Source organism: Neodiprion virginianus, chromosome 4 (genome assembly GCF_021901495.1).
Source record: "Neodiprion virginianus isolate iyNeoVirg1 chromosome 4, iyNeoVirg1.1, whole genome shotgun sequence".
NCBI classification, from domain to species: Eukaryota; Metazoa; Arthropoda; class Insecta; order Hymenoptera; family Diprionidae; genus Neodiprion; species Neodiprion virginianus.
Window position 1 is genome coordinate 6,174,895 of NC_060880.1, and position 10,494 is coordinate 6,185,388.

General features: G+C 36.4%; 3 protein-coding genes across 6 annotated transcripts; 2 read left to right on the forward strand and 1 right to left on the reverse strand.

Moving 5' to 3' along the window:
- The first annotated feature begins 41 nt into the window (after nt 1-41).
- LOC124303797 (phosphatidylglycerophosphatase and protein-tyrosine phosphatase 1) lies at nt 42-4,386 on the forward strand. Its single transcript, XM_046761467.1, has 5 exons — nt 42-159; nt 2,750-2,892; nt 3,204-3,284; nt 3,593-3,838; nt 3,945-4,386. The coding sequence occupies exons 1-5, from the start codon at nt 144-146 to the stop codon at nt 4,074-4,076; spliced, it is 618 nt and encodes a 205-aa protein (XP_046617423.1). The 5' UTR covers nt 42-143; the 3' UTR covers nt 4,077-4,386.
- On the forward strand, nt 144-1,705 carry LOC124303794 (mitochondrial GTPase 1). The gene has a single exon (XM_046761457.1). It carries the CDS (start codon nt 144-146, stop codon nt 1,149-1,151), a length of 1,008 nt encoding a protein of 335 aa, XP_046617413.1. The 3' UTR covers nt 1,152-1,705.
- Nucleotides 4,193-10,081, reverse strand: LOC124303774 (alanine--tRNA ligase, mitochondrial). 4 transcript variants are annotated; one of them, XM_046761401.1, is made up of 13 exons: nt 9,982-10,081; nt 9,610-9,819; nt 8,156-8,329; nt 7,683-8,023; nt 7,297-7,578; nt 7,086-7,230; nt 6,823-6,995; nt 6,385-6,728; nt 5,998-6,283; nt 5,483-5,878; nt 5,038-5,394; nt 4,753-4,948; nt 4,193-4,601 (listed from the first exon to the last, which is right to left on the reverse strand). In XM_046761401.1, the coding sequence occupies exons 2-13, from the start codon at nt 9,613-9,615 to the stop codon at nt 4,374-4,376; spliced, it is 2,928 nt and encodes a 975-aa protein (XP_046617357.1). In that variant the 5' UTR covers nt 9,616-9,819; nt 9,982-10,081; the 3' UTR covers nt 4,193-4,373. The 4 variants fall into 4 exon arrangements, with proteins under 4 accessions (XP_046617357.1, XP_046617356.1, XP_046617355.1 ...); XM_046761400.1 differs by having other exon boundaries at nt 9,997-10,067; XM_046761399.1 differs by lacking the exons at nt 9,610-9,819; nt 9,982-10,081 and adding an exon at nt 8,402-9,020.
- Between the last annotated feature and the right edge of the window lie 413 nt (nt 10,082-10,494).

Consider the following 10,494-nt stretch of genomic DNA (forward strand, 5'->3'; position numbering starts at 1 on the left):
CCCTAAAAAAAAGTTATCACTCGGATGGGGTTTGATTTCAGACAAAAGCGGACTGTCTCAAAGAAAGGCCAAACCAATTGGATGACGGTATAAGAGATTACAAGAAATCTGGAACAAGAGGATTAATTCTTAAACATTGAACGATGTCTGGTATAGGAGGTAAAGTAGTCCCGAAATTTCGCGACGTGTTTCGAATTCCGGACAAAGAGGTACTGCACTGGTTCCCTGGGCACATGGGCAAAGGCCTAAAGCAAATGCAGAAGCAATTGGCAATGGTTGATTGTGTAATAGAAGTACACGACGCTCGGATACCGATATCGGGAAGAAACCCAAACTTTAGACATACGGTTACCGGTTTGAAGCCGCATATATTTGTTTTAAACAAAAAAGACTTGGCTGATAGTAGCTACCAAGATGCAGCGACAAATTATCTGCAGCAAGAGGGATTCACTAATATAATTTACACTAACTTTAAAGACCAAAAATGTGAGGGATTGAAAAAAATTTTACCTTTGGCAACAAGTTTGATAAAAGATTCAAATCGCTACAATCGAACAAACAAAGAAGATTATGCATTAATGGTTATTGGTGTGCCAAATGTGGGAAAGTCGTCACTGATTAACCGCCTGAGAAACAGATACCTCCGTAAATCGAACGCTACTAGTGTTGGTGCAATAGCCGGTATAACTCGATCGGTATTGACAAAAATTAGAATTAGCAATAATCCATCCGTATTTCTATTAGATACACCTGGCGTTTTAACACCTAATGTGCCGAATGCAGAAGCTGGTTTGAAATTGGGTTTAGTGAGCTGTTTGCAGGATCACTTAGTCGGACCAGAAATAATGGCTGATTATTTACTATACTGGTTGAATAAACAAAACAAATTCGACTATGTTGAAAAATTAGGGATACCAGAACCATGCGATAACATAATGGAAGTCCTTTTATTAACTGCAACAAAATTAGGAAAAAAGAATAAATTTAAAAACTGGGATGGTCAGATTCTTATAAAACCTGACACACATGCAGCTGCTGAATATTTTTTAAAAACGTTCAGAATCGGCGAACTTGGTCCTATATGTTTAGATGCAGATCTCCTTACAAATTCAGAGTCACAGAACTTAGTAAATTCTACAGGAATACCATAAAAATACCATAGTACCTTGAATATGCAAGAAATTCAGTTACGAACATAGAGCCTTACAGAAAATGAGGAAAGTACTCCATTGTGTTGAAGTTTCGCTGCCCATGTATCTTGCAAACACTGTCTCTTACAACAAAACTACTCGGATCAGGAAATAAATGTGAGAACCGTAAATCCGAGTGGTTTTGCCCCTAGACAATCACTTCCACGAGAACTTTTCGGCAAACGACAGTTGACTTCGGCGCCATAAATATTTCAGGCTCGGCTAGGTGTAAAAAATCGCGAACGAATCTGCTAATGACAAAACTTTTTATTTCTATTTCCTTAATCAATGAGGCGAAACAAAGTTATTCGATTCGTATGTAATTAATAAACGCACCTCTATCATATTGAATCAATGACAGGCAATAGATAGGGTCTGACAATAAGTCATGGCTTTCATAATGGGAAATAAATTCATAAATCTTGAAGCCTAAGTGTAATATAATTACTTTTTAAGTGGGTCTTTCCTCGTGTTGTGTACATAATGTGAATAAATGGATCTTCACGCCACAAAAATATCCCATTCTTGTTCTCCATTTGTTGCTCTGCAGTAGAGACAATCTCAAAATTCTTCGTGAACTATTTCTTTGCTTCAATTTTTAATCTTGTAATACCTATAAGCAATGTGCTCTAGTACTTGAAACTGATGTTGTTAGTAAAATCATTCCGCCGCATTACTCTACAATACTGAAGTTGGTACCGTTAATGAGAAGAAATATTTTATACAGTCTCAATATTCAAAATATGGTTGTATTTTCGTACATTGAACGTACTTTAGACAATTCTGGTAGCTAAACAACGTCTTTTCTTAAAACTGCATCGTTATATTAAGTCACAAGAAAAACTATCTTCTTTGGATAACTTACGTGAAAGAAAAATTCCGAGAGACGGACAACATTGTAAAAAAGTCTTAAAAAATTACTTAAAAATCTGTGCTCAACGCTGAATCTTTTGACAGAATTGATAATTTTCGGAACGTTAAAACACGGTGTCTTGTTTATTCAATATGTTTAAAGTATCTAAGAAAAAATCGCCACACGATTGGCGAATGATGGGAACGAAGAATGAGATTTCTGAAATTTAAAAAAAAAATGACAATTTCTAGGTAGGTTTGAATAATCATAAAAAATTAACGGTTGCAGAAAACAAAAATTAATAAAAATTCAGGACTGCTTTTTTGAGACCGTAGAATCGTGCAAAAAAATCCTAAAGCAAATCAAAACACATATATTGGTTATTTCAAATTCGATCACACCCGCGACAATATCGCGATTAGAGTCGTCATTCAAACGGCTACTCCTCCCGGTTTCCCCCTCCAGAAATACGGTTTTAACGTTATTCCGTGTGCCATTCAGCAGCATTTCGACTTTCTCTTTACAACGGTGTGTTCTATTCACCAGGTACCGTCACTCCGGGTGCTCACAGTGGAGAGAACACCAGAGAATATTCGCGATCCTGCGAATATTTTGTTAACTCAGAAACGACGATTTGCTTAAGTTATCTGCCCACCATAAGCGTTTTAATAATTTCTTATACATTATATTATCGTTTGTATTCTAGTCACAATGCTTGCGAGAGTTTCGTTTTATCCAACGCTAGTTTATAATGTGGTGATGGAAAAAATTACCTCGCGGCGATGGTACGACCGTATAGATGAAACCGTAATTTTGGGAGCTTTACCCTTTCGCGGAATGACCAAACAGGTAAATAATATTTATTTTAAAAACACTCTTGATGTTTCGTTTAATTAGATCGCCATGCTTCGCGGCGTTGATAGTATTATCAAATTGTGTGAGAAAATTTTTAAACATTCAAATGTCACGCGTTCCTGATATTCGCGCGCGAGTTTTAACTACCTCGACTTCTGTTGCTTCACGAAAAAAAAAAAAAAAACAATTCGAAACCAACATTAACTTGTACCCGTATTACTCGACATTGACAATATTTAGTGTGTTTAATATTACGAGCGAAATAAATGAAATAAAAAAAAAAAAACCAATAATCAAATTTTCAGCTTGTGAATGAGGAAAATGTGAAGGGAGTTGTGTCCATGAACGAAGACTACGAACTTTGGCTATTTTCGAATCATAAAGAGGTACCCCTCCTCTATATTATCATTACAATAACTCTTATGTAATATATGTTAACACGGCATTACGACTCTGGATTTGTAACATCCGCATTCTGTATCAGTCCCTGTTTCCGATGACAGTCAAAAACACTTCAGTACACAATAAGGATTCAAATATTTATAGCCTGTTAACAGTTGGTTTATCAAGACAGTTTAAATTAGTCAGACAGAGAATTAGCTCTATGAGAAAAATTATTCAACTTGTTCCACATTCAAACCAGTGACGTAAATTGCAGATAAAATGTTCATAGCCAACAAATTCGTTATTTCAGGAATGGGAAAAGCATAACGTGGAGTTTTTACAATTATCAACAACAGATATATTCGAATCGCCTTGCCAGGAAAAATTAAAAAGTGGGGTGAATTTTATCAATAAATTCCGATCGCCTTCACATAAAATTATCGAAGGAGCACAAATCGCTGCGGATTCCCGTTCAAAGCCTTTAGACACGGTTTACGTTCACTGTAAAGCAGGAAGAACCCGAAGTGCTACGCTAGTTGGATGCTACTTAATGATGGTATTAAGACTTTCTTGCCAAACTTTGATAGTTTTCATTGAAAGAAATGTATGGAATAGATCTCAGGTAACGACTAACAATAAACGAGGAAAAACTCGTGTTTCAGAAAAATGGATGGACACCAGAAGAAGCAGTTTCTTTCATGAGAAGCAAAAGACAGCATATACTACTTCACAGAGTCCAATGGGATGCTTTGAGAACATTTTATGAAACGAATGTAGGGATATCCACGTCGTGACATTGAACCAGTTCATTAAAGATAATAATATTTCTTTGTTATTTATTTCCTCAGAGCTAATATTGAAAAGTTGTTACGACTCATTAATACTTCAATAGATTCAAAAAACAACTTCGCAATTTCTAAAATTTTTATTTCTATCAAGCGTCTCGATGACCTTGAAAAATATTGAATACCTATACAATGTCCGTGTACATGTATATATAATGTACAAGTCGTGCATATGATTCAAGCGAGAACATTTACAGAGTACAACAAAGATGCAAATTTCACCTGGAAACCAAGTTTATAAATATATCATTTTGTTTGATGTCTTGATTTTTTTACATGCAGCGCAGCAAACTTTGTTGCTTCTATAACAGCTCTTTCAACTAAACCTTTCAGCTCAAGATCTGATACTCTCTTGCTTTTCATATGCTGAATCAAGAGTGGATCTTGACCTTTCGGGGAACTTCCGTGCGCCTTAAAGATCGGTAGTACAGTTTGCATCCACAACTGTGCGTTAAACTCACTGGATGCCATTTCCTGTATGAAAAGAAATAACATGTATTCGGAGAACATTCGCTTAGGTGTTAGAATCGAGTCGACAATAAATTCCAGTAAACTTCACTCTATTTGAAATTGTACTTGGATTAAAACTATGTGTAAAATTTTGAACTCTAATACAAGAGCCTACCTTAGGTACGCTACATCTTGCTTTAACCATTTCTTTGTTATGTGCAATAACAAGCGTAGGAGTGTTGGAACAAAATTTTGTTACTTTTTGCAACGAAACACTTTCGAGCGCCACATTAACCGGTTGAAAACAATGAACTACAAATGGCAATGTGCACGATTGTACGACGCTTTTCAATTCATTTTCTATAGATTCTCTGAAAATGATAATCGTTATGAATTGAAAAATTTCCTGACAGTAAATCGGAGTACAATACAAATTGTATGCTTTCAACTTGACACATACTTCATCGCACTACGTTCTTGAGACTTTGAATTTCGCGCCAGCATTTCCAATCTCGAAACACATTCGTGCTTGATAGAATAAGGTAACGGAATTCGTTCAGTTCTATCCATCAATTGTCGTTTTATGTCTTGAACTCTAGTGTCAAGAAGATTAAACTGAGCATTTCCCGTATTTATATCTTCCTCTAATAGAATTATTTGCTGCTTAACATTTTCCCCAGCTTGTCTTGCTAGTCTAGCTATTGGCCCAGCAATTGCCCTTATGCTTTGGCTACCAGTTCCCAAAGATTTCACTTTCAAAATACAAAGATGTTCCAGCGCTCCTGTGTTCTGAACATGCGTTCCGCAACAAGCTTCACTGGTGTATGGTAATGGTGGGAAGAAAAATAGTATCATGACACAAAGGATTGGAGAGAAAGTTAAAAATTAACATAAAAAAGTATTACATTGATTGTAAATCCTGGCCGATAATTTCGACGATTCTGATTCCCGTATCTGGGTATACTTCTCCAGGCACTAACGTGATGTTTTCCTCTGATGTCAAACCTAGTGCATCGATAGTTCTAGTTTTAACAGCAACATCCGCGTTTATACTTTTGTTGATAAGCGTTTCAACAGTTTCGATATCTTTAGGCGACAATTTTTCCCCAAACACGCTAAACTGTAAATCTAAACTGTCTTTTGCAACATTACTGCCACGTTGGCCTGTTGCTGGCAAAATTTTGTGTAGCGCTGCATTGATTAAATGTGTCGACGTGTGATGCCGCATTAACCCCAACCGTGTCTTTTCATTTATTGTCGCCACGCATTCATCTCCAACATGTAATTCGGCTTCCGGTTTTCTACAAAGAAAGTAGTTGATCACACTTGTGGCATGCAATAAATTACACCAAAATCGAGTTTTGTCCTTTTTAAAACGTGATGAACAAGAAAAAATGATCAATATACGAATTACACTTACATTCCGTCTTGGACTATAAACTTCCCAATGTGAAAAACGTAGTTGCATATTTTTCTCACCTCCTTGACGTCAAAAATTACATTTTTCACTTGTATTTGTCCTACATCCGAACCCTGACCTCCTTCAGGAGAATAAAACGGTGTTTTATCTAATATCAACCCAACTGTTGCATTCGCATCAATAATCGAGTCAATTTCCACAATATTACCGCTATGCATAACCGTCGCTTCAATAATTGATTGACTGTCATCAATGACGTGCGATTGTGTTTCGGATATCAATTTACCTGTTGATAATAGAACGAAATTTATTGACAAGACTTTAGACGACATCGTACTTGGTTTACTAATCGCAATCATGAGTTATTTATGATTACACATAACTCACCACCCACAATCATTCCTAATAATTTACAATTGACTGGAGGAAAGTAATACACCCTATCCGTTACAGTGTAACTGTACTTGGCACTGTCGTCTGTCGTTGGTACATTATTTTTTTCCAGTAGTTGTAGAGATTCTTGTGATACAATTTCCTCATCCACTTTACCAAAATTCATCTTAGATCTTTGCCTAGCATTATTCAATTCGTTGTTGAATTCATTTTTGTCAAATGACAGGGATTCTACTTTGGCTAATTCCGATATCGTATCCGGATCCAAGCCATAGGTATCGTACATCTTGAACGCAATATCCGGTGGCAGAACCCGCGGAAATTTATCATTCGAAGCACTGAAACAATGTGGGCTACAATGCTTCTTGAAAATACGCGACAGAACTGATTTATAATTATGAATATCTGAATTTAACATTACAATCAACTCACAGAATGAATAAGCTGGATTGTAAATCCTTGTAAGCAGCAGCTAAACCTGGAGCAGTAGTATTGCTTACTGATGCGAGCGCAGACCTAGTTTTAATTATTCTTTTCCATTCGGTTCCAGCTGTGTCCCTCAATGACTTCAACAAGTCTTCTTCGTACGCTATAAGTTTTTGGACCTGGTCATAGTCGATTGTCCTTTGTTAAAATTCAGCATGTAAATAAACGTTTCTCAAACCCTCTGGTATATACTTATTCATGCAAATCACCTGTTTTAAATTTTTCTGTATCTCTGGATATACGTTCCCCAGGTTGTCAGCTACACGAAAAGACAATTCGTGAAGTAGCCCACTTTGCTGAAATACCTTTTCCCCGACATCCACAGCTTTTCTCAATACCTTCCTCAACTTGTGACTTCGAGAAAAAGAAAATTATGGATCACTGAATAGAGAAAAAAAAATCCTTTTCATCGAAACATACTTCTGATCAGGCAACATCCCGTCAGCTAGCGCAATCGTAATCATTCTCGCATGGTCAGCCAGAGTTCTGTAGGCAGTATCAATTCCATTTTTGTCTGCAGACATAAACCTGCCCTGATACTCAGGAGCATTCGTTTTTTTCTTAATAGTATCGAACAGCGGTTGAAAAAGATCCGTGTCATAGTTTGATCTCTTTCCTTGCAAGACAGCGACTAGTCTTTCAAAACCCATTCCAGTATCGATATGCTTTTTTGGTAGAGGAACAATCGGGCCGTCTGAAAGTCTGTACCATATCTTTGTTAGTTAAATGAAATCAATAAAGAATGGAAGATAGATGCATCAAATGATGTTTTAGTTGGAAGTTTCCCAAGAACTTTGTCGAAACACCTCTGATACTCGATGAATACTATATTCCATAACTCTGTGAGATCGGCATGACCTCTGTTGACTCTGGAAGCCTGATTACTTGTCTGCATTGTGTGATCTATGTGTATTTCAGTACAAGGACCACAAGGGCCGGTCGTTCCCATTTCCCAAAAGTTATCCTGCGATCCAAAAGGAAGAATGCGATCTTGTGATACGCCAAGCCGTAACCATATATCTTTGCATTCCAGATCTGGCTTTAAACCCATTTTCTCATCACCCGCGAAGTAAGTTACGTAAAGACGACTTTCATTTATCCCATAAGGTCCTGTTAACAATTTCCAAGCAAACTCGCACGCTTCTTCCTGAAATATTCACAACTATTGATTGATGTACGTGAGCTTCTACTCATCATTTCTTTCCATCTTCTCTTTTGCAATACATCTAGCACATAGATTGCATTCATTTATTTTTTGTATAGCAAGCAATTCTATTACTTTGAAGTAATCTCCAAAGGACCAGTTTCCCAGCATCTCGAAAAAGGTATGATGATAAGTATCTTGGCCAACGGCGTCTAGATCATTGTGCTTTCCACCGATTCTGATACATTTTTGTGAATTGGCCACCCTTTTCGCCGGAGGATTTAAATGGCCCAAGAAAACACCTTTGAACTAGAATAAACAAGCCTACCAATTATCGAGCAGTGATTATTTGAACAGAAAATTTATGCTCCTGTTAATTACCTGATTCATTCCTGCATTAACGAAGGCAACAGTTGGATCACATAGCGGTAAAACCGGACTTGACCGTATGTATTTGTGATTTAAGTCACGAGTGAAAAAATCAATAAACTCTTTTCGAATAGCATGAGAACTTTTGACGTTCTGTAATTTTTTGCTGTAAAATCTAGCGATCATAGTTTTATTCATTCTTTTCTTTTCGATCGTGAACGTGAGATTAGCCGGTCCTGCCGGAGTGAGGTTATGAATTAATTTCTCTATATCTAAATTTGCGAGCAGGTGAAAAACCGTCGACCAACTTTAATCACTTTGTGAATATTTTCACATTGATAATTGCGCTAATTATGTATTACAATGCGATACATAATGTGAGAACTGTGGCAAGAACGTAAAGAAAAACATCATTTTCAAAAATAACAAATTAATAACCGAGCGTTCATTATCGTAAAATACTGGAAATACATTTCATGTTATATTATTTCATCAAAACTGTTTACTGACTGTAATTTCGTACATAAATTATCACACATTAAGATGAACAAAATTATTTGTTCACGCGGTACTTTTATGAAACTGATTCACGAGACAAATTTTTTAAGTGTATGTACGGCGGGCTGCCTGGAGTGAGGCGCTTCAGGTACTCGAATCGCCACGAAGTATTCAAAGAATCGAGAATGGTATACATTGTGCAAAAATAGCTATCGGTCACGAACAAAAGGCGCGTTCAAACCTGGATGCTAACGAATAATGTGATTCATAATGAAAGAAATATCTTCTATGAAGGAGAAGTAAAATTAAAATAAAATATAAATATTGAAATTAGGAGGAATCTATCATATAATTACTCGTGCATGTCAGGAGTCTTTGGAAAAATCCTATCTACGTGTTTTCTAATTCAAAGACGGAACTGTAACTTAATTGCAGTCAACTTATAAACGTATAAATAAAAATCGTAAGAGCAAGTGACATTCGTTTTTGTTCGAATGAAAAAACTGTATCTACAGCAAATATGCTATCCTAGCTTAGACGATTAAGAGCAAAAAAAAATTGTATATCATTGTTCCTGCGAATGATCCTGTTCACATGTGTATTCACTACGATTTCACTACGTAGCAAACCAGTTTGAAGGGTGGATAATATTATTATTGAAATTTATGTAAGAACTACGGATGGACGGTTATTTGTTTATTATTAAGATCTGTATTACTTACACACATTCGTCCAACTCCTTCGCATTCAAAGTATAATAGCAGCTTCGATGAAGAAAACGGAAACACTAATGAAAATAGACGTAATTCCAAGAAAGTATAATTTTTACGTGATACGACGAGCCAAGGTCATTGAATACACGAGTATAATGAAAAACGTGAATTTGAATCATTTTCGTATACACCTTACGCATCACGATGTCGGAAATTGAACTAGAACACAATAGAACAAAACACATGAGCAGCGCACCTATAATAGAAACGATGTAGAACTTGACTTGAATAACTTTAGAAACAACAATAACGACTGAATAACGCGTCAAGCGTTCAGCAATGTTTAATTCGAGCAGTTAAGCGTTAATTATTAGCACTCACAACAACCAAACCAACCGATCATAGTGGTAGATCCATAACTATTTCATGTATCACAGAATCACACCCGTTCAAACGCGCGACAAATACGTCCTAACTTCACGACGCTCGGCACGAACTGAAAAGAACGCAGAAAGAAATGGATGACTCGCGCCACGCTGCCTAGCGGTAAACAAATACACCAAGAACGGCAGAGCATTTTGAAATCGATCGAGTTCGAAGAATTTGATTTGCTCATACAACTCAACACGCTATATTAGAGATGAATAAATTAATGACATAAAACATAATTAATTACCCGCTGATATGCAACAATTTTGAAATTCGAAATATGAAAATATGAAACAAGCTTCATGCCTTACACTTACGTTTATTGGGTTGCCATCAATCAGGCGGACATATTGTCAAGAATGCAACTGGTTGATGAATTTTAATGACGATTACCGATGCTACGAATTGATTACTTTTACAGAAACAACTATTACCTTATCTAAAATACAATATTTTTGAATTTTC

Bases quoted from the DNA above. Each gene is read 5' to 3' on its own strand.
- LOC124303794 (XM_046761457.1), top strand. From the start codon at position 144: ATGTCTGGTATAGGAGGTAAAGTAGTCCCGAAATTTCGCGACGTGTTT.
- LOC124303774 (XM_046761399.1), bottom strand. From the start codon at position 8,587: ATGAATAAAACTATGATCGCTAGATTTTACAGCAAAAAATTACAGAAC. The intron at 8,330-8,401 runs GTAATTAACAGG...TGTTTATTCTAG, and splicing joins TTAATGCAGGAATGAATCAG to TTCAAAGGTGTTTTCTTGGG. The intron at 5,395-5,482 runs GTAATACTTTTT...ACCATACACCAG, and splicing joins GGCCAGGATTTACAATCAAT to TGAAGCTTGTTGCGGAACGC.
- LOC124303797 (XM_046761467.1), top strand. The intron at 2,893-3,203 runs GTAAATAATATT...TCAAATTTTCAG, and splicing joins TTCGCGGAATGACCAAACAG to CTTGTGAATGAGGAAAATGT. The intron at 3,839-3,944 runs GTATTAAGACTT...CTCGTGTTTCAG, and splicing joins TTGGATGCTACTTAATGATG to AAAAATGGATGGACACCAGA.